The 26,400-nt window shown below is 42.1% G+C and overlaps 1 protein-coding gene across 6 annotated transcripts in view; it reads left to right on the top strand.

The window, feature by feature from the left end:
• Positions 1-26,400, top strand: part of LOC135198406 (exocyst complex component 3-like) — a 322,829-nt gene that overhangs the window by 147,133 nt on the left and 149,296 nt on the right. For all 6 annotated transcript variants that reach the window (XM_064225949.1, XM_064225970.1, XM_064225981.1 and 3 more), the window contains exon 4: positions 15,735-15,930. In XM_064225949.1, the coding sequence (XP_064082019.1) occupies positions 15,735-15,930 (196 nt within the window). The remainder of the gene's footprint in view (positions 1-15,734; positions 15,931-26,400) is intronic.

Raw genomic sequence — 26,400 nt, 5'->3', positions numbered from 1 at the left:
GGAGGGTCTTTTGCTCTCTGTGTCCCTTCACTTTCAGGGGCACAGAAGCAGCAGGCGAAGGAGAAGGGATCTCAGATCCCGTGAAGCCTTGGAAGGAAGAAGAAGAAGGAACAGGAGAAGAAGATCCAGGTGCACCCAAAGGTAACCCTTGGGCGCCCGAAGCACCTACCTCGATCAACAAGTCCTCAACACCTACCGCCATTGGCTCAATGTTGATATCCAGGGTGGCGACGTCCGGCACCGTTTCTTGCGTCGAAATACTTCCAAACGCCTGCTGCACCTCCCGCTGAATGGAGGCTATGACTGGGGCTGCCGTGGCAGGGTCTACGTACCCCGTCGCTTTCCCTCCTGGAAAGATCTGGACGGCCAACTTTTTGTCCAGTATGTACGGCTGTCCTTTGGCGGCGTTTTTGCCAAAGCCGCCTACCCAAGCCTTCAGGGTTGCCAAGGCGACTTCCTTCACGGCAGCAGCCTGAAAGAGAGGGCCATATGAAGCCTCTAATGGCGGAGTTACAGCTTAAAATAAGACTTAAGACTAACCTAAATAATTGATTGTAAGAAAATTTGTCCAGTAACCTACTCACCCCATCCAAAAGCTGACTCACGAGGTCATAGCATATAGTGCATGCTTCGTGGTGCCAGACAATCAACTCGCCGTTGGTAGTGGCGCACGGGGCGTGGGTCCTGCACTCCTCGTGGCCACAGGGGTCGTGGAGGACTGCATTGCAGCCCGGTTCCTGGCAATTGGTAGCCTGCAAGTGGAAGGATACATGAGTATCGGGATTACGCACTTACAGCCTAACGTAAACTCCATTGCATGCCGGAGTATGTAAGTTAGAGTAAAACTAGTCCTCTACCGCAATACGTGTGGTTAGTAGGGCGGTCTGGTTGGGATCCGCGGCGTATGCCGGGAACAGAGAAGGAGAGCAACCAGGAGTGGTGGGAAGCCCAGAGGAGGAAAAAACCACGACGGAGAACGGCGGAGGCAGATAATGATAGATAAGAACAGTGATAATATATAAAAGGGGGCATGTATACTATAACAGAGAGTAAGACATGCCTTCCTTCCGACTACTAGAGGAGTGCCCGGGTAAGTAAGCAAGCTCTCCTCCGGTAGCGGAAAGAAGGTATTAGCAGGCAAGCTTTAGAGACCACTAGTAGATCCCTACCCCGTCGACTGGCGGAGCCAGTAATATCAGATAACTGAAGGGGTCCCCGGCTAGTGAGCAGGGGCTCCGTCCATTATGGTAGGAACGGGGAATGGGGGGTGAGCGAACGGGAACACCGGGGTTGGCCGCGGCGAGCAGGGGGAGGGAGGGGTGGCCAACCCCAACCCCCTTACACATCGGATACCCCGGTACCCGAGACTATAAGTGGTCACCCAGGCACCCAGCTGGCCTGGACCTCCTCGGGCCCCCTTCAGAGAGAGAGGGAAGTAGGCTAAAGTGGTTGTCATGACAACCGAGGAGGGCCTGGCCAGACCCCTCCCTACTGCGTGGAAGGGAGGGAAGGGAGGGAAGGGAGTGGGTAAGGCGCCCAGAGGAGCACGTGATCGAGGGTGGACCAAAGTGCGGTAGCAACACAACCACTAGGCAGAGACCATGTGAACCCAACTGTACCAACGCAAGGTACTGGGCGCCTAAAGCTAGCCTAACACACTAAAATAACACTGAATAAAATAATACCAAATAAATAAATAAATACATCGTAAAAGAATAGAAGGAACACACGAGTGGGAGAGACAGGAGCCCAGGAGAAGGCGAACTGATCCGAAGACCAGTCGACTACTCGGAGCCAGCCGTAGCCGATGAAGAGCAAAAGCTGGGATGCTGGACTGGAGAAGAACAGTATAGCCCTAAATACCAAAACCAAAGAGATAACAGGTAATAAGGTATGGGCTGTGGATCCTAAATTCCAAAATACGATGTAAATAAGAAGATGAACGCAAAATAAGAGCCCATGAAGGATAAAGATGTCCCAGTATGGAAGACTGGGAAATCTTAACAACACGAGGCGGCTCATGGCCGCCACGAGTCAACCGGGTGACCGTATATAACCTAAAAAACGGAAAATACTGGTCCCTGGAAGACAAAAATGCAAAATATTAACCTTTCGGGCACTTAACTTAGCCGTGGCGATAGCAGCGCGTTCCATCTTGGATAAAATCCTAATAAAAGCGAACACAACACGAGAGAGAAAAATACATGGGTGTTGTTGCTGAGCTAATAACAAAGGATGGCCACTTAGAGGCGCTGCACTCCGCTTGGCGTCGTATTAGTAGTAGTAGCGGGCGCATCACCCTTTGGGATCAGCTCTCTCAGGTGGGGGATTTTGAGGTGGAATGTTTAAATGGCAAGTGGTTCGTGGTAGTGGTCTCACTCGCCCCTGTTACCATACCGACACTTCTTTTATAGAGTGAGCGAGTCAGTTTTACTGACATTTTCTTGATTTTATTTTTTCTCTGGTAATTATTAGGTTATTTACCTAGAAATAATGAACTTAAGGATTATTTCACAGGCCGACACGGCAGAGCCCAGAAATATATATGGATAATGGCAGTATTACTACAAATAATAGTGAAAAATTGAAGTGGGCCTTTCAAGAGTTAAAAGGAATATTTGAGCCCTATAAATTACATCTTCAGCAGTTTGTAACAAATGATACTGAAATTCAAGAGGAAATTGATAACAGCTCTGGAGAGAAAACTAGCAGATCACTCAGATTGTTGGGGCTCTTATGGGATCGAGTTGATGATACCCTATCCACTAAGCCTCTAGTTTTAGATGGTGAGGTAAATACAAAGAGGTATGTTTTGAAAACTATTGCCAGTCACTATGATGTATTTGGCTTTACTTTGCCCATTCTGAATCGAGCACGGCTCTTTCTACATAAATTACAATGTGATTCGTCCTGTACCTGGGACTCCAAATTGCCGAATGCAGAAATTAAAGAATGGAAAAACACATGTCGACAGGCAAATTCCTCAGCCCGCCTCGGAATTTGAAGATTTGTTGGCCAGAGAAAAGGAGAATATAAACTGATTGCCTCTACCGATAGCAGTAAGGATATATACGGAACTGTTATTTTTATTCAGGATATCCAGTCATTAGAAGTGAACTTTGTTCTAGCTAAGAACCGTTTTGTGAACAAGCAATTATCTGGGAAGAGCATGCCTTCCCTTGAGTTTCAGGCCATTACTTTGGGTGCAGAAGTGTTAATAGATATCTATAAGGAATTAACTGGGCCCTCATGTGTTGAAGCAATCAACATCAAAGAGCTCCATCTGTTTTCTGATAGCTTGATGTCCTTATCCTGAATTAATTCCTATTGTTACAAATTAGATAAGATGCATAAACACAGCACCTTTATTCGTAATAGGTTAGAACATTTAAGTACCTTGTGTGAGACGCATCCTATAAGATTTCAATTTGTTTCAGGTATTGAAAATCCAGCTGACCTTGTCACTCGTGTAGCTTCATATAAAACTACCATTAAGTCAGATTTTCTCTCTGGGCCAGTGTTTTTAAAAGAATCTGCTAACTTCTATTCAAGTCGCAGTGATATAATCAATATCATTGTACCAAACCCCAGTGCAAAACCAGTGGATGTTATGTTGTTTCGGAGAATTACAATCAAATTAATTTCGGCTCCACCGAAGAGGAATGTGCAGAACATTTAGCTTCAACAGGCGGGTGTTCTGGGTCTTTCAAATCCGGCCAAATTTCTACTGGTGCAGCCGGTAAGGGAAAACCATAGCACTTAGTGACTGTGAACAGGTTTTCCAGTTTGTCTAGGCTTGTATCTGTTCATAGGTACGTGCTTAAGTTTATTGGGAGCCTAAAATGCAAATTTTACTCCAGGTCTCCTGAGAGGTATGGAACCTGAGAGTTCTTGACAAAAACTTGTATGCCAGGGCAATGAATTACATAATTAGAATAGAACAGCACATTTATTTTCCCGAGATATTTAGGTATTTTGACAGTGATTCTAAGTTTGTTAAAGATATCCCAAACATTGTTAATCAACTCAATGTATATCCTGATAATGATGGAATTCTAAGAGTGAAAAGCAAATTCTCAAGATGGAAAAATGATAAGAATTACAGATTTCCTGTTTTGCTTCCTGAGAATAGCTACATCACAAAATTAATTGTTTTAGATTTGCATGAGAAAATGTATCACTCAGGCTTTTACAAGGTTTTGTCTGAATTAAGAATACAATTTTGGATTCCACACTGTTTCTCTGTTGTGAAACACATCCTGCAAGAATGCATACTTTGTAGAAAACTGAAGCAGAGAGCTATTAACTAAATCAATCTCCCTACAGGTTATTCAGACAAGAACCACCTAGTGTTCCCTTTTGTACAATATTCATAGATCACATAGGCCCTTACTTTGTACTTTACAATGGCAAAAAGGTGAAAGTCTGGATTCTTTGCATAACTTGCCTTTGGTCGAGGGCTATTAATTTAAAAGTTTGTCTTGACATGACCTCAGGTGAGTTCATTAGAGCTTTACAGCTTCATTAATTTGAATATGGAGTGCCTGAATTATGTTTATCTGATCTTGGTTCATCCTTAGTTGCAGGAGCTAACACAATTACTGACTTTCTGAATGATCCAGAAACCCAGAATTTTTTTGAAGAACAAGGAGTACGTCCATTAAAATTTGAGCAATATTTTAAAGGCCATCATCCTCTTGGGGATTAGTAGAAGTATGTGTGAAGATTGTCCGCCAGTTGCTTCATTGCTCAATCAAGAAAAATGTTCTTCAGTACAGAGATTTTGAGTTTATGATTTCACAAACTATTCACCTGGTTAATCGAAGGCCTATTGCTTTCTCGTAAGGTCTAAGAGATACCAGTGATGACGTAATTCCAGACCCTATTACCCCAGAGAGGTTAATACATGGCTTGGACTTAGTGTCTTTGAATCTTATTCCAGCCATGCAGCTGCTTCACACTAGCAATGATGCTGATTGGTCTTTAAACACTGACCCTATTGATACCATAAGAACAAGTTATGAGAAACTGAAGAAAGTGCGCACACATATGATAGAAACCTACAATGCAGAATTTTTTAATAATTTGATGACTCAGGCTGTCAATGATAAAAGTAGATATAAGCCTGTTACCCACAAAAAATGACATGTAGGGACATTGTACTGATAAAAGAGGAGAATTGCAAACCTACCAATTTCCCATTGGCAGCTGTTAAAGACATTAAAACTAACGTAATTGATGAAGTAACTGACGCTGTTCTGCTTAAAGGTAAAAACAGGGAGATGGTTTGACGCCACGTCACATCTTTAATCCCCATATTAACGCGCAAGAAAATGTCACAATCAAATATTAAAACATTGAAAGATCATATTTCTGTTAATACTACCGATCCCACGGCAAACCTGGGGGAAGATAAGCCTCAGGAAAAAGAGAGGCACAAGAGGAAAGCTTCTCTGCAAAGCATGCAAAAGACTCGAGGTATGATCAGTGACATTTGAGGAACCTTTCAGGAACATAACTGTATATAGTTGGGTTTAATAACTGTACATAATTTTGCTCATTTCACAATTATATATATATTTTCATATATAATTTGGGATTAGTCCTACATTTACTAAGGATAGAAATGTAGAACCCTTGGCCTGGAATGTAAAAGAAAAGGCTGAAATTTTTCTAGTTATTCCAGAGTTCTATATTTAACAAAAAAATTAAATGTAGAACCCTTGGTGTGGAGTGTAAAGAAATATCTTTATGCTTTGCGTATATTTCTGTTTGTACTGAAAAGTACATTATGTCTTTTGTTTACTTTGGTGGTGGTTGGAACTATGGGCATTTGTTTAATGGTAATTTGTTTATGGTTATAGGATAATTTGCGACTTTGTTTACTATTGAGCCTGAATAGTTCTTGAAACTGACTGTTTGACAGTTAAATATCCACTCACTCTGCCTTTTGAGTATTTATATTCAGCGGTCCAGAATCCAGGCCAGAGGCAGATTCCAGTAGAACAGTTTTTCCAGCGGGGGAGAGTCAGGATTCCAGTCCAGGGACCAGCACAGAAAGCAGTCCGGAGCGAGTGGCACCAGACCTTTAATTTTTTGTTAAATGTAGAACTCTGGAATAACTAGAAAAATTTCAGCCTTTTCTTTTACACCGATCATGGCTATTAGCAAGCCGCTGGTAACTGCTCATAGAGTAGCCTGTAGGCCATACTGATTATTTGTCAGTGAAAGTTGAAATTTAGGGAGATGAAAATGCACCTTTATTTGATTATATGGATGTGATAACCTTGACATTACATTCTTTTAACCCAAACATTTATAATTAGGCAAAAGTTTATTTAGTTTGTTTTGCTAACCGAGTTGGGATACTCATCACTTTCCTTTGTAGAGAACTGAAAAGTGTAGGGGTTGGAATGTAGTAAGCAGGCAGAAACATTCTCGTCAGTCAAGTATCGACTGCCAGTTCTGGCTTCGGCAGTACTTTGGAATGTTACAGAGAAGGTTCACATGGCCTCGGCATATGGAGGTAGTATTTTCTTGGTGTCACACAATTGTGAATGTTCCACATCTTTAGCCCCTAATCTCCAGTTTGCATGGTGGTGCAGACTGGAGCATAACTCACTTGCCTCAACTAGTGGTGTCTGCAATCGGTTACTAGATTCAATTTGATTTATTCTTGAAAATTCACGTAATGAGTTCGTATTATGATTTCTTTTTTAATATATAATCAGTTATTTGTAAATATTTGTTTTCTCCTTTATCACTAATTAGAGAATAAAAGCAATAGCCCTACAATATGAGAGTTGGATTTGTTTTTGACACTTAAATGCTAAAACTACTTTTTTTATATAAATTTATCTTTTATTTTAGAAGGTACACATACATTTATGTTATCTTAAAATACATCCATCTCGGAATATATGGAATGCTAATGTTATTCATACATTTTATGCATATTTTTATGCCAAGTTGCTAGAAATTGCAATAACGATATAAAAATTAGTTGGTAATCGATTACTGATTGATTATTTTTCATGAGAGTAAGCAGTAACCAAGATTACAAAAGGTCAGTGAGGCCCCTACCACTAGCCTTCACCCGCCACTATACGCACAAGAACCCCCGCCACTTACCTCCATCAACCTCCTAGTTCTTAGCAACCTGGTACCAGTTCCCTCCTAATACTAGCCCTCTATCTTATTCATTTGCTGTCGTGCCTGGCTCCATCACTTCCTTCCCATGCCTCTGCCAGCCGTATAGGAAGGTGCCTTAGAGGAGCCTACACATCCTTCTTGTTGTCGGTCTCCGTTGCCAGAGCAGGAGGAGGGAGACACGCAAGAGTTTCTGTCCTCCTTTTCGGAAGTTGTTGATCTCATTCGTGGGTTTAACAATTTGGAAAGTAGGACTCAGGCTCGGTCGTCTTACACTCCTTCTTGCTTGGAAGCCTTGGTGGGAGCTACTCAGGACCCCAAGTCATCTCTTCAACTTCCTTTGTCGGGGGCACGTTCAGAAGGTGTAACGCCTCTGTTTCAGACCGGGATGGTTCGCTTCGCTCTAGGGGCTCTACCAAACTACTACCCCTACCTCTCACGAGACATAGGAAGTACTATGCTACGAGCTCTGCTTTTTTGTTGTCATGCCATCTTAACCCAGACGTTATTCGCCTGAAGCCGGGATTGACTTTGGAACAGGTGAGGTCAGTGGCTCCGTCCTTGTCTCCGCAAGAGGTATCAGCATTGGAATCTACGGCGGCCTCTATGTTCCAGACGGTTTCTTGGCTGGACCTCTGGTCTGTGGTTATTGCCAAGATAGCTTCCGACAGGTCCCCTGAAAGGTTGGTGAGTGCCTCCTTGCTTGCCAGTCTGTTGCAGTCCGGGGGCAAGGCGTTTTCATATTTGGCTCACCTCAGTGCTAATTTATGGGCTAATCTTCTTCTGATTAGAAGGGACGCGGCTTTGTCTAGGATGGAGAGATTGCTTGACACCGAGTCCATGCTGGCATTTAGGAACAGAGATCTGTTGGAGTCCCAATTTTTGTTTCCTTGGACAGAGCTCAAGAATGCGATAGACCGGCGCCGGGTTGACACCAAAGACAGACTGGTGCACCCAGGCCGTGTCTAAGTCGGAGTCTCATCCTCAGAGATGTCCGGCTCCTCCTCCTCCCCCTGTCCAGCAGCAGTGAAGGAGATCGTCGCCTGGTAGGCCGTCGAGGACCTCGAGTTCGGCAGGGCCTTCCCATTCAACACAGCCTAAGTCAGAAGATCAACGCCCCTTTCGCTCTTGTTCCTTTAAGCCAAGAAGGGGCCCAAGGGGCAGAGGTAAAGGGGGCCGTCGGTAGGTTAGGCGCCCCTCCCTTTCCTGCGCCATGGGTGGGGGGTTTGCCTGGCTGGCCATTGGGCCAAGTGGCAGAGTTATGGGGCGGAGAAGTGGGTGGTAGATATCCTTCGGGTGGGATACCTACTGCCATTCGACTTTTCTCCTCATCTGTCGGACAAGCCGCAGCTCTGGAAGGCACAGCCTCCAGATTCTCTGAAGTTCTTGGCTCTTCGGGAGGAAGTGCAGAAAATGCTGGACAAGGATGCGATAGAGGAAGTAGTGCGTCCATCCCCGGGGTTTTACAGTCACATCTTGGTGCCCAAGGTGTCGGGAGGATGGAGGCCTGTGATCGACTTATCCACCTTGAATAACTTCATCAGAAAGACATGGTTCAAGATAGAGACCCCGTGCTCGGTGTTGGCAGCTGGGAGTGAAGGCAACTTCATCCTGTCGATAGACTTAAGGGATGCATACTTCCAAATCCCTGTCCATCCCACGTCCAGGAAATTCCTTTGCTTCTCTCTTGCGGACAAGTTCTTCGAGTTCAAAGTCTTGTGCTTCAGGCTGACGACAGCCCCTCAAGTGTTCACAAGGGTCTTCTCTCTCGTGTCAAGTTGGGGCCATGCTCAGGGGATACGTTTGCTGAGGTACCTCGACGATTGGTTGGTTTTGGCAGTTTCCAGGGAGAAGCTGCTGCAGGACAGGGATCGTCTACTTTGGTTCTGTCTGGAACTGGACATCTTAGTCAACCAGGGAAAGTCGAACCTCGTACCCACTCAAAGGATTCTCTACCCGGGCATGGTTATCGATACAACAGTGGCAAAAGTTTTCCTGTCGGATCAGAGATTGGAGAAGTTGCGGGCGGTGGCGCGCATCTTCCTGTCAGAGTCACATCAGTCAGCTCATCAGTGGCAGGTTCTTCTGGGAGTGTTGTCTTCCCTGGAGAAGCTGGTCCCTTATGGGCGTCTTCATCTTTGGTCTTTGCAATGGAGACTGGGGGAATTCTGGTCTCCGGCAGGGGACTCTCCCCTGTTAATGGTTCCTCTGTCTCTGGAAGTGAGAGAAGACCTTCGTTGGTGGTTGGACGACCAGAATCTGTTGAAGGGTGTCCCTCTGCGTTCTCTTCCACCGGACTAACTTCTGTTCTTGGACGCCTCCCTCACAGGTTGGGGGTCTCATTTAGGTGGCCTCATCGCTTCAGGCGTTTGGAGTTTGGAGTACAAGCAGCAACGTGTCAACGCCTTGGAGTTGAAGGCGGCTTTCCTGGGTCTGGAGGAGTTTCGGGGGAAGGTAGAGGGTCGTTCGGTCGTTCTCATGTCGGACAACACCACTGTGGTAGCCTATGTGAACAAACAGGGAGGCCTGGTTTCACATCTTCATGCCTTGACCGTCGAGCTTCACCATTGGGACCTTACCTTACATCTTGTTCGGGTTGCCCCAGGTCCCTCAGTGTGAGGCACCTCTAATGTCTACCAGAGAGTTGCTAGTACATCTTCCGGTATATTTTGCATCTTCCAATCTTGGATGGTCTGGGATGCAGTTTAGATATTTGTCGAGCTTATTCTTAAACACATCTACGCTCACTCCTGATATATTCCTCAGATGAGCTGGCAACGCATTGAATAGACGCTGCATTATCGATGCTGGTGCGTAGTGGATTAATGTCCTGTGTGCTTTCCTTATTTTTCCTGGTATAGTTTTGGGCACTATTAATCTACCTCTGCTTGCTCTTTCTGATATTTTTAGTTCCATGATATTTTCTGCTATTCCTTCTATCTGTTTCCATGCCTGAATTATCATGTAGCGTTCTCTTCTCCTTTCTAGACTATATAATTTTAAGAATTGTAGTCTTTCCCAGTAGTCTAGGTCCTTAACTTCTTCTATTCTAGCTGTAAAGGACCTTTGTACACTCTCTATTTGTGCAATATCCTTTTGATAGTGTGGGTACCATATCATATTGCAATATTCAAGTGGACTACGAACATATGTTTTATAAAGCATAATCATGTGTTCAGCTTTTCTTGTTTTTGAAGTGCCGTAACAACATTCCCATTTTTTGCTTTACATTTTGCCAACAGAGTTGCTATTTGATCATTGCATAACATGTTCCTATTCATCATCACACCAAGGTCTTTAACTGCTTCCTTATTTGTGATGGTCTCATTATTAGGTCCCTTATATGCATATAGCTTTCTTTCTCTGTCTCCATAATTTATTGATTCAAATTTATCAGAGTTAAATACCATCCTATTTACCTCTGCCCAATCATATACTTTGTTAAGGTCTCTTTGTAGAGCGTTCCTATCTTCATCACAAGTAATTTCTCTACTTATTCTTGTGTCATCTGCGAAACTACTCACTACCGAATCCAATTCACATTATTGTCTATGTCTTCAATCATAATAACAAACAGTATTGCAGCTAACACCGTACCTTGCGGCACACCGGATATTACCTTGACTTCATCCGATTTCTCGTCGTTTGCAATAACTATCTGTTTTCTGTTGTGTAAAAATTCTTTTAACCATCTTCCTACTTTATCCACGATATTGTGTTTTTCTAATTTTCTTCGCTAATATATTATGGTCTACTTTATCAAAAGCTTTTGCAAAGTTCTAAATAAACCACATCTGTTTCATTTCCGCTTTTCATATTTTTGAATATGTTCTCACGGTGGACTAACAGTTGGGTTTGTGTACTTTTTCCGGGTACGAAACCATGTTGTCCTTTATTAAACAAATTATTTTTTATAAATGTTTCATAATATTTTTCTTCATTACCCTTTCATACACTTTCATAATATGTGATGTTAGACTCACAGGCCTATAATTACTTGCCTCTAGTCTTGATCCACTTTTGAAAGTAGGGGTAATATATGCTAATTTGTGCTCATCATAAATCTTGCCTGTATCTACACTTTGTCTTAATAATATTGCAAGTGGCTTTGCGATAGAATGAACTACTTTCTTTAACAAAATAGCAGGAATTCCATCAGGCCCTGCAGCAGCTCCATTTTTAATTTCATAATAGCCTGCACAATATCAGCTTCATTAATATCTATGTCAGCTAAATATTCACTATTTTCATCCCTTACTTCTATATCATTATCTTCATTATCTATTCTAGGGGTGAATTCTCTCTTATATCGTTCTGCCAGTATGTTGCAAATTTCCTTTTTTTCATTCGTTAATCTCCCTTCAATTCTCAGAGGGCCTATTTCTATTCTTCTTTTATTCATCTTCTTCGCATATGAGTATAATAGCTTGGGGTTTTGCTTGATATTTAATAGGGTTTTTTCTTCCAAGTCCCGTTTTTTCATTTTCTTTTGATTGTATAATCTTTTGTTCTGCATTTTCTATCTTACTTTTTAGTTCTATAACTTTCCATGCATTTTTTTCTTTTGCAAGACCTTTTTTCCACTTTCTGATTTTCTGGAACAAGATCCTTCTGTCTCTTGGTATGCATGAATGATGTTTACTTTTCTTCTTCGGTATATATTTTTCCACTATTTTCTCCAATATTTTATATAATATCTCCGTATTTACCCTTATGTCATCACTTACGAAAATGTTATCCCAATCTTTGTTTAATTCTTCATTAATTTCTGACCATTTTTATATTTTTACTGTAGAAGTTGTATTTTCCATATCCTTCCCACTTTTTCATTTCTTGCTTATCTCTATTTTCACTTGCTTTGGAATGAACTGTTTAATTCTAATTAACATTATGGTCTGAAATATTCGCATTATAAACTATTATTTCTTTAACATAATTCATCTCGTTCACAAATACTAGGTCTAAAGTATTTTCCTTTCTTGTTGGCAGGTGATTTATTTGTTGAATGTTGTATTCTAGTAGCATATCTAATAGCTTTTCAAATTGCCTCTTATCTTCTGCACTACTATTACTCTCTTTTTTATATGTATAAGTACAACCACAATCTCCTATTCGTACTTTCCATTCTACGAAAGGAAAGTTGAAGTCACCAGATAGGAGAATAGTCCAGTCCTTGTGATTTCTACATATATCATCCAATTTTTCAATTATTAAGTCAAACTCTTTAGTATTAGGAGGTCTATATATTACTATGTTCATCAATTTTTCAGATTCAAATTCTACCGCTATTAGTTCACGATTCTGAGTTACTATATTTCTCATGTATTTTTCCTTGTTTTTTGTCCTTTCCCATAATAATTGCGGTTCCCCCTTGATTCCTATTTTTTCTATCTGATCTATAAGTTTGGAACCCTTTTATTTGATCATCATTCCAGTCTCTGGGAATACAGGTTCATTATATTCATTATATCTATTTTCTTTTCATTTTGGGTTAGTTCTTCTAAGTACTCTATTTTTCTTTTTGAGTTACTCGTAACTAAACCCTGCGCATTCATCACTATGATGAATGCGCAATTCGGTAGAGCTCTCAGCCAGGTATATCCCAGGGAAATGGAATGTGGTCACAGACAAACAGTTGCCAGGATCAGATCCTAGGCACAAAGTGGTCCCTTCAAGTGGTGGCAGACAAGCTTTTCCAGATTTGAGGGAGACCCATGCTGGACCTTTTTGCGACACGCTTCAACAGGAAGCCGGAGGGGTTCTGTTCAGTGGCTCCAGATCCTTTAGCATTGGCAGAGGACACATTCCAACATCCCTGGGACAACCCGGAGGTGTATACCTTCTTTTGTTTAATCCGTCAGGTTCTGAACAGGCTGATGAGTTCACAGGGTCTCAGGATGACTTTGGTAGCCCCTTTGTGGCCTCAGGCGGAATGGTTCCCAGATCTGCTGTCGTTAGAAAGGTTCCACCAGTCAGTAGAATCCCTGTCTCTTCACGGTTGGAAGCTATCAAGTATCTCCTCCAAGCGAGAGGCTTTTCTCAGAGAACAGCTGGGCACATGTCCAGCAGTCTTAGAAAGTCGACCTTCGCGGTTTACCAAGGCAAATGGGCGATCTACTGTGATTGGTGTCGTAAATGGGGTTTTTCTCCACTCGCGACCTCTATTCAGTGAATAGCAGACTTTTTAACCTTCCTCAGAGACGAGAAACGTTTGTCTATTTCTGCCATTAGAGGCTACAGGGCAGCCCTGAATTTGGTGTTATGCCTTAAGGGTATCGACATCTCTTCCTGGGAACTTTCCCTGCTAGTTAAGGGGTTGAGCAGTCGAGTTCTCTTTGAGAGCTCAAGCCTCCGATGTGGGATGTTTACTTGGTTCTTAAGAGCTTCTCTAAGAGTCCATATGAGCCCTTGTGTCGCTCATCTGACAGGAACCTGACGCTCAAGACAGTTTTCCTTCTGGCTTTGGTAGGAGAGCTCCACGGTCTGAGCTATAAGGTAAAGCACACCAGGGGTTGGGGGTCGATGTCCTTCGAATTTGTCCCAGAATTCGTGACCAAGACCCAAAATCCCTTTGTGCATGATGACAGGTTCACTTCGTTTTCCATTCCATTACTGACTGACTTTGTGGGTGGTGATGCTCAAGAGCTTTTGTTGTGCCCTGTCTGGGCCCTGTGTTGCTATCTTAAAAGGACTCGGCACCTTAGACCAGGCTGTTGCAGACTTTTTGTTAGCACAGGCCGTACAAAGAAAGAGGTGTCTACGAAGACTATCTCTTTTTGGATACGGGAAGCCATCAGACAGGCATGCTTGACTCTTGATGATTCTACCACCACGTCTGTGCAGGCTAGAGGGCATGACGTTAGAGGTATTGATCCCTCTCTGGCTTTCAAAAAGAACTTGGCTGTACATAGATGATTGTGTGGATGAGAGAATGAGTGAGTTGGCTGATCTCCTTTCTCTTGTGCCTCTCCTTCTTCTTTCGGGCGGTTTAAGGAATAGACACGTCATTCGCTGGACTGGTCTGATACAGGTGAGTAAGGTAGTCATACTGATAGTGTGGTCATGCAATATACACAAATCTTACCCGCAGTTTGGTAGCATATGCTCCACTCCTTGGCAAGGAGGGGTTGGGAGTAATACAAACCCTGGTGTCTTGGTTTGTTATTAGACAGTCAAAGTTTCTCTTTGGTTCCGTATACAATGGTTTTCCCATATATTATTGTACGTCACTCAGGGTCTTAGTGGTTAGATATCAATTTATCTAGCTTCTCAACAGGCTTCAGTCCCTCTCCAAAAACCATTCCTTTTGAGAGCTGGACTGGTGGGTAGGCCTATTGTTAAGACCGAAGGTTTGTTCGCGTATGAACAAATGACAAATTTTCTAAGACAATTTGTATTTTTCATAGCTAGAAACCTGAGGTCTTAACATTATACTGCCCGCCTCCAGCCACCCCTCTGTGTGTTAAGACATCCTGAGTTGGGAAAGACTGATGTGTGATCATAGGTGAATGGTCTTCGACCATCCTTCACCCGATCTACTCATGAGTTGCCAGATATCACAAGATTCCTTGCTTTCATCTGTTTTTTAACTAGATCCAGCTAGGCGCTAGAAATTATCCTATTGTTAAGACCTCAGGTTTGTAGCTATGAAAAATACAAATTGTCTTAGAAAATTTGTCATTTTCTAGTGCTACTGTGGGGTTACCTCCCTTTCAGCCTTTAGATCCTTGTACTTTATCGCTTTTGATTTCTTGATCTCTTTTCTTGCTGTTTAGCTACCCCAAGCCCTTCTCTGCACCTTCTTAAACACTGAATGGCCTAAATCATAAATCAGACCTACTGATTTACAGATTCACTGTTGGCCTAAAATGGGTCAGTGCGACCTGTAAGGGGATCATGGATCAGTGAATCCAATTACACCTGACCTGCTGTCCCTCTTGATTGCGTTCTGTGACTTCAGCATCATTCCCATGTTTTCTCATGTAAGGCCCTCAAGAAGTGGAGGCAAAGATAGTACACGACTGCTTTGTATATTTGACTAATAGTACTCCTTCACCATTGCCCATCATTAATAAGGGATTGGGTAGAGCGTTATCATTTAGCCATGGATTACGACCACTCTTATTTATCAACTTGACATACAGGCCTGTCAATGTCTTGCATTGGATCCTAGGCTGTATAGGAGTTTACAGCAGTTAGCTTCCTACTCAGAACATGAAAGTTATCTTCAACCTCAAACGCTGATTCTTTCAGAAGTGTTCCAGTCATGATTCATGAGACCAAAACCTAGCATCTGAGGAATTAGTCTTCGTACAACTGATGAAGTTCTGTATCCTAGAGTAAATTGTAAATGCTAGATGATTTACAGTTTTTACATGCACAAATCTGACAGTCGAGCAAGTGGGCTGTCCCACTCCCAGGTTCCTTGTCACTTGTTAACTACTTTGTTACCAAGTTTCAGTGACAGATCAGACTTTATGTTTGTATATTTAGAAGAAATGTAAATTATTCTGAATTTGTGATGCTATGGAGAATTTAGGTTAGTGTAAATGTTCCTCTAATTTGTGTTGTATTACATTATTCAGATTAACAGAGATGGAGACAAGCTTAGTGAGAGTTCCAGAATTAAGTGAGCAGCTGTATGAATGCCGGGAGGAGTATGTTCGTCATTCCCAGTATGCTGCTGCGATGGAAAATTTAAAGCATATTTTTACAGTTCCAGAGTCTGTTGATAAGACACGGAAGTGGATTGCGGAAGGAAAGTTATTATATGCCCATCAGGTAGGTGTTTTTAGGTTTCATTGACAGTTTTAAAATATTGTGCGTATTGTTTTTAATAGTTTTGTTTAAAAGTGTTCTAAGTGTTCATTATGGTGCTCCTCTGACTTTGAATAACTTTTTCTAGTATGTAATTTATTTTACTTATTTTTTCTTGTCTTCTCATGTATGTGACCAAGCTTGTAAGAAATTTATTTTTCAAGAAAACTGTGGATGCTGTTGTCTATAAAAAAAAATTGGATGACTGCATGTGAATCATGTTCTAGATAGTCCATTGCCTTTTATCATTTCCTTTTGTCACCAAATACAGTCAACCCCTGGATTCAAGGACTCACGATTCATGGACTCGGTGGTTTGTGGGATTTTATGTGGAACCTATATGAAAATTATTTTTGGGAAAACTAGCTATTTGCAAGTTTTTTGTGGAACATATATAGGCATTCCCCAGTTATTGGTGAGGGTTCTGTTTCCAAGGGGTTGCCGATAAGCGAAAACCGCCATTAACAGAAACTCAGCGATTTATGGGCACCATAATGGTGCTTATGGCGCTGATGACTGGTTATCAACGCCATAAGCACCATTATGGGGCCTCTGTTAGTTACGTAATGGCGTCATAAGGTACCTTATGGCACCAGTAACCAGAACTCTGCCCATTATGGCACCATAAATTACCGATTTTAGGGTGCTAGATGAGACCCATAAAACAGGATCGCTGATAACTTGAGTCTGCCAATAACCGGGGACTGCCTGTGCATAAATTACACACAGGAACTCGCCTATTTGCAGATTTTTTATTTTTTCATTAAGCAATATTCTGTATTTTCATATTATTTGCAGCATAATAACATTCTAAATGATAATGTACTACAGTAATAATAATACTACAGTAGAACATAATAGTACTGTAATATTAAATAATAAGATTTAATAATAATAATAATAATACATAATACTATAGACTAGGTACTACCTGTAATGATAATACATAATAATAATAGTAATAAGATTAAATCATAATATGGGTACTCACCGGTGATGAATGTTGATTGTAGGTGGTGATGATGAATTAGCTGTGCAGTCTGATGAATGACGATGAAGATATGACTGCACAGCAAAGTAGAGGAGTTACATCTCTGAAGTGCCTCTTCCCCTTCTTCAGGGGTTTTCGGGAAGTACCAACTTCTTGAGGTGTTTGTTAAGAAAGGAGGTACAGTAGGGCTGCTTGAGCTCATTAATAGTACAGTAGTACCTCAGGATACAAAATTAATCCGTTCAGAGGCAGCCTTCAAAACCTGATTTTTTTGTATCTTGAACCACATTTTACATGTAAATTGCCTAATTCGTTCCAAACCCTACAAAAACACCCCAGTAAATTTTATAATAAAGCTAAATTGACCAATAAACAATGAAATACAACAATTTGGGCCATTCAATACCTAACTTAAACTACATAAGTATACTACTAATATGTACTACATACCTGTAAATAAAGTGTATTTCTGGGGTCAGCCCGTGTTGCTACGTGAAATGTCCCTTTAGCACACATTTCTAAGGTAAATTAATGCTAACATACCAGAGAAAAAGCTAAAATGGAAATGTCAGAATATTCTGGCTCGCTCACCTTATATATAAAGGTGTCGGTATGGTTTCTGGGGCGAGTGAAACCACTACCAGGGGTCTCTTGCCATTTAGAGTCATCCTTCTTTGAAATCCCTCTACCAGAGGGGCAGATCCAAGGCTCACTCCCCGCTACAACTACTACTAGCGCCTCTGACGGTACCACTAGCGCCTCTAACGACATCCTTTTCGTTAGCACCATCCAGACCGCACGTGTTTTTTCTTGCTCTGTGTTTTGTGCTCGTTTTTGGATTATCTTTGCATCATGGAACGTCAAGCTATTGCTGCATCCAAGTTAAGTACTGCTAGAAGTGTTTCATGTCAATTTAGCCGGGCAGGGGCCCGTTTAACCTTTTTATTTTGGTTATGAAAGACGGCGTCCCAGACGGCTTTGCAGGGCGGCTCGCTCTCATGTGTTTCATTGTTTCGTGCTACTTTCGGTCTCCTATACCGCTTGTGCTCAAATGTTTTAGCAGTACATGTATATTACTATGGTTTTGCATTATTGACATGTCATTACGATTATTTATGCATTTATCTTAACACGGGGGTTTCCTTGAGTTCTCACGAGCTCGTAGCCTACATCGCTCCTATCAGCTCAGAGTTCATGCATGCATTTTCCTTTGTAATTAGGTCTATGATAGGCTCCTTTAGGATATACGTCCTTTCGGAGTGCCTACAGTTTAGTTGCCCACGGGTTTCGTCTGCTAGGGAATCGGCGGAGCAATACAAACAAGATGGCGGACGGTTTGTTTTGGCGCAAGATTTGAAAACGTGTATTGTCAGAAAACCCAAAAACCTAAAAAAACGGTAATGGGGGACCCTTTTGGTAAGCGGGGTTTTTGGGTGGGGGGAGAACACACGAGTTTTGGTTAAAAGTTAATGAAAATGGTATGGGGGGACCTATTGGGAAACCGGGGTTTTTTGGGTGGGGGAGACCCAGACGACGACAATGAACACGAAAAACCACGAAACCCTAGCAGACAAAACCCTTGCCCAACTAAACTGTAGGAGCTACTGTTCCCCGTTGTGTTAGGCTAACCAAATGACGACAATGAACACGAAAAACCATGAAACCCTAGCAGACGAAACCAGTGGCCAACTAAACTGTAGGAGCTCCCGTTCCAACTAAACTGTAGGAGCTCCCGTTCCCCGTTGTGTTAGGCTAACCAAACTGTTCCCCATGCTCAGTTTAGTTGGCCACGTTTAATGTGAGATGTGCGGCCTAGGTTACTAAACTGTCCCCCTACTCAACATTCGTAGACCAAACATATGGGCTATTAGCCTAATAGAACGTTCATGCATGAAATGCGGTACCTGGCCAACTGAAGTGATCGTAACCAAACAAACCAACCTAACCAAACTTAGGCAGCGTGCCCTTACCTGGCCGGGGGCGAAAGGAACCATCCTAACCAAAGTTAGTCTCCATGTCTTTACCTGGCCGGGGTCCCCCCCCTTGTGTAGTATGTTAACCCTTAAACGCCGACTGGACGTATTTTACGTCAACATTTTTTGTCTTTCGGGTGCCGACTGGACGTATTTTACGTCGACATACAAAAGTTTTTTTAAAAATTTGCGGTAAAATACTTTTAGGCCTACCAGCCGAAAACTCTTGAATCACGCGCCTTGGGGGATGCTGGGAGTTCACGGATCAAGGTGTTGTTTTGTTTACAATCGTTACGCAGGCGCGCAAGCGTGAATTTCTTTCTTGCCGCACTAAAAAGTATCTGTGACACATCTCTGAAATTATTTTGTCACTTTGACATAATTGTTTTACCATTTTAAATTAGCCGTTACATGGAGTATTATATATGAAAATGTGCGCATTTTTATGTAAAATACAACAAAAAAATACTCATGATTGTAGCTTTTATCAGTTTTGAGATATTTTCATATAAATAACGATAAGTGCCAAAATTTCAACCTTTGGTCAACTTTGACTCTACCGAAATGGTCAAAAAACGCAATTGTAAGCTAAAACTCTTATATTTTAGTAATATTCAATCATTTACCTTAAATTTGCAACTAATTGGAAGTCTCTAGCACAATATTTCGATTTATGGTGAATTTATGAAAAAACCTTTTCCTTACGTCCGCTCGGTAACTCTTCCGAAAAAAATCATACATGCGATTGTGGTAATGTTTGCACCATTTTAAATTAGCCGTTACATAAAGTTTTATATATGAAAATGTGCGAAATTACATGCACAATACAACTAAAAACAACCCATGGTTGTAGCTTTTATCAATTTTGAAATATTTTCATATAAAAAATGATAAGTGACAAATTTTCAACCTTCGGTCAACTTTGACTCTACCGAAATGGTCGAAAAACGCAATTGTAAGCTAAAACGCTTATATTCTAGTAATATTCAAGCATTTACCTTCATTTTGCAACAAATTGGAAGTCTCTAGCACAGTATTTCGATTTATGGTGAATTTATGAAAAAAATAACATTTTCTTTACGTCCGCGCGGTAACTCTTCAGAAAAAATCATACGTGCGATTGTGGTAATGTTTGCACCATTTTAAATTAGCTGTTACATAAAGTTTTATATATGAAAATGTGCGCAATTTCATGTATAATACAACAATAAATAGGTGAAGGTTGTAGCGTTTCTCATTTTTAATATATTTGCATATAAATCACGATAAATAGAAAAAAAACCACGTTCGGTCAAATTTGACTCTACCGAAATGGTCGAAAAACGCAATTGTAAGATAAAACTCTTACAGTCTAGTAATATTCAGTCATTTATCTTCATCGTGAAACAAATTCGAAGTCTCTAGCACAATATTTATGTGAATTTAAAAAAAAAAACTTTCCTTCCCTCCGTGCACGGATTCTCCGCCACAAATCTCCGAAATGCGTAAGTCCCATTCTCGGAATATTTGCTCCGTTTCATATTAGGCATTTCATAGAGTTTTTATATGAAAATGTGCGAAATTTTATGTAGAATAAAACGAAAAATATTTGAAAGTTGTAGCTTTTCTTATTTCCGAAATAATGGCATATAAAAAAAATATATAAAAAAAATTTGACATTCGGTCAACTTTAACTCGTCAGATATGGTCAAAAACTGTATTTGTAAGCTAATATTCTTACAGTATAGTAATATTCAATCATTTGTCTTCATTTTGAAAGAAATTGGAATTCTCTAGGACAATATGTAGATTTATGGTGAATTTTTGAAAAAAAATATTTGTTTACGTCCGCACGTTACGAATTCATGCATTATTTTGTGATAATATTTTCTCTGTGTTGCTTTTATCGTTTTACAATGTGTTATATACCAAAATTATCGCAATTTAGTGTACATTACAACGAACAAAAAAGTAACTTGTTACCTTTAACCGTTTTGCGCACAGCGCGATTTGAATACAATTATATATGAAATTTCGTTTTTGCGCTATCATATATCACATTATTTATATATGATAATGATTTTTTCATTTCTGATAGTTGCATACTAAACTTCAGGCAATGACAAAAAAAGGAGCCAAAAATGAACTCTTAATCTTGAAAACTAAGCGCGCTGTGATTTTTTGAAAAAAAATATTTTTTCCGCTTCCGTACTCACTCTGAAACGTCTCCGGCACACGGGAGACATTTTTTTTTTTACTGCTTCGGCGTTTAAGGGTTAACAGTGATTAATACCTAACCAATAAAACTTGTCCGTACGGATGGCTGGCACCCGTAAGTCCTTACTGATATCTAAACAAAGTGAATATTTCCGAGAATACATTGGTTAGAGTTAAGGTCACGTTTGAACACATGGACTGCTAGCGAACGTGAATGTTCGGATGTGTTGAGCGGCCCTAACTTCAGCTTAACGGGAAATACAATAGCGTGCTTTATTACCGCAAAATAATGAACATAACGTGCATTTACATTGATAAGCTTACCTTGGAGATGTTGCGAGACGTCAAATATGGAACTTAATAAAGAAAATCGGAATCGTTCAAATCTTCGGGGTACAGGATTTTTTTTTTTTCTAGGCGGGACGGTTGTTTTTCGTGGTAACTGAACAACCGGAATTTGTGGACGAGGCTCGAGTGCAGGTGACGAATCCGTTTGTACAGTGATGTCTCGTTATTGTTTGGTTTCAGCGACATTGAACCTCATTTTGGCGGGTGTTGAACCTACTTTAGTTAAAGGATATACACGTTTAATTAAATCTAAAAAGGCTTTAAATGGACAATCAACTTCAGTTAGATAACGTTTTTTAACACAATACATAGAGAAATATGAATTATACAAGTTTTTAACAGTACCACTTCTAGGTAAGACATTTCGTTTCAAAACCCGCCAAGTAGATTCTATCGTGTTTGTGGGTATGTTTTTCTCGTGTGGATCTACAAAATGCAATGTGTGATTAATGTTACGGTGTGATTTGAAATGTTGACTTAAATTGTGATAAGATTGCCAACAATCCGAAATTACAATTGACTCAGGGTGTATGTTATCAATTAAAATAGGAAGAAGTGTGTCTGTAGTTCTGTCTGGAACAACCTGAAAAAATGTTTCTGTTGTTTGGCGGTCAATCCCGCCGAGAACCCAACAACCATCAACACGTCTGCCTTTGTTAAATTTCCTTCTACCAAACTGGACTTGTCAATCTCTACCATGTGACCTGGTCCGCCAATTTTCCGATTGTCCATCACCAAAATATCTACACAAACGTCCCGGCAGAAATTGTACCAATAAACGAGAGTGTTGGGCGACCCGATCCTCAAATTAAGCTGCATATATTCCTGGGAAGACTCGTGAACCCAGCCGTGTATAAGCACTAGTATGCTCTTGAGGGAGAGATGGGAGCCCGAGAAGAAGGATCCGTGGCAAATTGATGTGTACTTGGGGCAGTGTCTTGCGTTGCACCGCCATTGAAAACTATCCCCTTTTTTCAAAAGTCCGACGGTGCCTTCATTACAGCCCTTGCACAAGCCACTAAAATCCCCAAGTAGGCCGGTTTTCATGAAATAAATAATGAGGGATCGTTCATCGCGACACAAAATGTAGATGTCTTCCAGAGTGACAGGAACAGCGGCAGCGAATTCCACGTGTGTGGGACACGAAAAATTATCGGCGGAAGCAGACATGGTTGCACTGAACAAGCTGAGAAGCAGGAACAGACTAAGGGCGAAGGGTCGGGCAGGGTCAGGCAAGGTCCGTTCCAGGTACTAGTTATCTTGGTGGAGGGATTAAGGGCCAAGTAGAAGGTTTCGTGAGGGAACAGGTGTTATAAAGGAATGAAAGTGGGCTAGCATAAAAATAGGCATTGGTGTGATTCATAAAATAAATTTTGTTCATGAAACTTACCCAGCAGATATATATATAGCTGTATTTCTCCGAAGTCCGACAGAAATTTCAAAACTCCCGGCACACGCAGTGGTCGGCCAGGTGGTTAGTACCCATTCCCGCTGCTAGGAGGCGTGAGTCAGGAACCATTCCCATTTTCTATCCAGATTTTTTCTGTCGCTCGTAATGAAAACACCTGTTTTCATTACCTCCGACCAGGATTTTGATTCTCCATTGCCGCTTAAGTATCCTAATTATCTTTTGAATGATTGACTTGGATGTGTGGCTAGGCATACGCTATCGTAATTTAATTAACCTTTGTTTAACTTGTCTGAATCTAGTTCGGCTAGTCTCAGACTGTGTTGTCTGCACAAGTAAGGTGAGGCTACTGAAAGTGTCGGTAAATCCTCATTTGGTATGCACGGGGATTGAGAACGTTTTTTCTTTATTGAAAAATCGATGTAAGACGTGTGAGAGTTTGACTGATTCCGAAGGGAAGACAGATGATTCGTATGTACGCAAATTAGAGCGGGATTGAATCACGGGGTCTTCCCCAAGAAACTGCATTAGTAAACAGAAGTCAGGGTAATGAACCTACTAACCTTTCTGTAGACTTTGTTTTGCTAACCCTGTAATAGTTTGGCCTACGAGCCATTAGGCTATGTCTACGAAAGAATGCCCTTTTCTGTTATTGTGGATTCCATTCGTAATTTGGAATCTAAAGTGCTCGCTCTCCAATCAGTGTTGTGAAGTGTAGTGCCCCCAGTGTTGTGGAGGGGGCGTCAGATCGGCCCTATAATGCCTCTAGGCCTGGACCTCTGTCAAACTTCCAAGCCCAGGAAGACGGACATGTCGAAAGCCGCAGGAGGGTTACGGGTAACCCCCACCGATCTGGCGTCCCTTCGGCAGAACCTGTAGACGATCCCCAGGCTGCCAAAAAATAGTGCATGAGAACAGATCATGAAAGATTGCTTCTCGTCCTCCGAGGCGTCCTCCCCGCACAGGGGTTGGAGCTCTGGGAAGGACTCGCGCCCTCTAAAAGAAGCTTTAGAGAAGAGGACGCTTCACGTCCTCTCTCTCGTCGAGAGGGAGCGTCAGATCGGCCCTATAATACCTCTAGGCCTGGACCTCTGTCGGACTCCCAGGACCAGGGAGAGGGCATGTCGAAAGCCGAAGGAGGTTTACGGGGTCTCCACATTGATCTGGCGTCCCTTTAGCAGAACCTGTACGAGCCACAGGCTGCAAGAGTGTGTTCGTGCGCGTTCCCTCCGTGAGGGATTTTCGTCTTAGAAGCGTCCTCCCCGAACAGTAGTTGGAGCATGAGAAGACGCTCGCGCCCTCTGAAGAGAACAAAGACGTTAGATGTCGCACAGGTGGCCATCGTCAGTAGTTTCTTAGAGGAGCACGCAGAGCCTCTTTGCGCTCCTTCTGCTTTACGGGCTTCGTCTTTATTAGCGTCCTCCCCGAACAGTAGTTGGAGCATGAGAAGACGCTCACGTCCTCTGAAAAGAACAAAGACGTTAGATGTCGCACAGACGGCCATCGTCAGTAGTTTCTTAGAGGAGCACGCAGAGCCTCTTTGCGCTCCATCTGCTTTACGGACTTCGCCTTTGTAGGCGTCCTCCCCGAACGGTAGTTGGAGCATGAGAAGACGCTCATGTCCTCTGAAAAGAACAAAGACGTTAGATGTCGCACAGGTGGCCATCGTCAGTAGTTTCTTAGAGGAGTACGCAGAGCCTCTTTGCGCTCCTTCTGCTTTACGGGCTTCGCCTTTATACGTGACTACTCTCCGCCGCAAAAAAGATCAAAGATGCAAGATGTCGCACGGGAGGCCTGTGTCTTTGATCTCGGGAAGAGGACGCTTCACGTCCTTTCTCTTTTGCTGCTTTGCGGTCGTCACCTGAGAGTTTTGCTGCATGGACGCCTCAAAAGAGAACCAGGACGTCATCAGACGATGACGTCTTTGAACCCCCCTGTCACTCCAAGAATAGAGCTGTGAAGGGACAGGTGAGAAGGAATAGGGATTTCTCTCGCTCCTCTCCTTCTCATAGTATCAGCTTTTCACCTGAAAAGGAACATTCTAGAAAAGAGGGTCATCCGTTTGATGCAACATCGACTTGCTTCGTTGCCGATAGGAGGACAGGCACGAACCGGGTCCTAGACGAAAAGATGATATATTGCCATTAAAAGATCTAAGCGGTCTCCCGCAACTGCGGATCGCTCTTCTCTTTCACCGGTTGCTACGCCTTCTAGATTAGTGCTTCTCACCTGCCGTTATGTAAAAGACATGAGAAACTTCCTCCTTAAGATTCTTATATCGAGAGGAAGAAAGCTCTCCCTACTATTCAAGGGGTTCCCCTCTCTTATTATAGGGTCTCTATCCGTAAACTGACGTTATTTTTGTTGCAAACCAAGGTGTGTTGCAAGCTGAGATACTCGACGCTCCTAGTTCGACCCTGAGGGAGCGTGGTGTTTACAAGCGTGACGTTTCTATAGATGCTAAGCTGGACGCTTATTTAGACACCAAGCGTGACGCTCGGCTGGATGCCGAGCGTGGCGCTCAGCTGGATGTCAAGCGTGACGCTCGGCTGGACGCTGAGCGTGACGCTCGGATGGATGTTGAGCGTGACGTTCGAATGGACGTTTTGTGGACATTCATCAGGATCACAACGTGATATTTGTCTGCAAGCGCGTCGACAATCTTACTTTCGTTGAGACTCCCATCGAGAGAGTGCAAGAAATTATTACCTCTATATCGGAATTTTTAGTGACTAATATTCAGAAAGCACCTATTACGTCACAACAGCAATCTTCATCAAGGATGGAATCGAAAGGACTTATATCACCGTCTTCAGGAGTCCCCTCTGCCGCTCATATAGAAGAAGGACGACTTAGTAGGATGTCAGAAGAAACTGACGAGGACCACCTTCTACGTCAGCTTCGTCTGATTATCAGGTATTGGTTCTTTTGCTTCGAGCTTCAGTTGGAGACGAATTACAACCTGTGGCTCCTCGCTATCCTCCTTCTCAGTTTTCGTTATCGAAAACCGACAAGATTCCTGGTTTGTTCATAAAACATGCCCGGCGGATGTGGGTAAGTATGAACAAACTTTATTGTATCTTAACAATATCATAATTGTTAAAATGAAGAAGTCTCTTTTAACAAAAATAGCTTTTAAAAAAAGGTTCAAGATTGGATGGAGTCGAGAAAAGCGCAAAGAAAGACTTCTTTTGCCCAGCCTCTGTCAAGACTATGCGGCAAGGCAGGCATTGGGTGGGATACAAGTAAACATATCGGTGTAAGAATTCTCGCATCGGAATAAGGTGACTTTTCCAGTCTGGTCGACGCTCCAAGGAGGTCTCTCCTTTCGTGAACAAAAGTTGCGCGAACTCCTGATGAAATGGACTACCATCGGAAGAGCTCTCATTCATTAGTCAGTCTCTTCCACGAAATAGAATGAGGTTTAGGTACAATAACATAAGAAGTTTGAACTGTCATTTTCGGTCCGGTTTTCACTTGAGAAGATTCCTCGAATAATTTTAATTCGTTCGTTTGGA

Source organism: Macrobrachium nipponense, chromosome 23 (assembly GCF_015104395.2).
Source record: "Macrobrachium nipponense isolate FS-2020 chromosome 23, ASM1510439v2, whole genome shotgun sequence".
In the NCBI taxonomy this organism is placed as follows: Eukaryota; Metazoa; Arthropoda; class Malacostraca; order Decapoda; family Palaemonidae; genus Macrobrachium; species Macrobrachium nipponense.
This window is presented reverse-complemented; position numbering and strand designations above follow the sequence as displayed.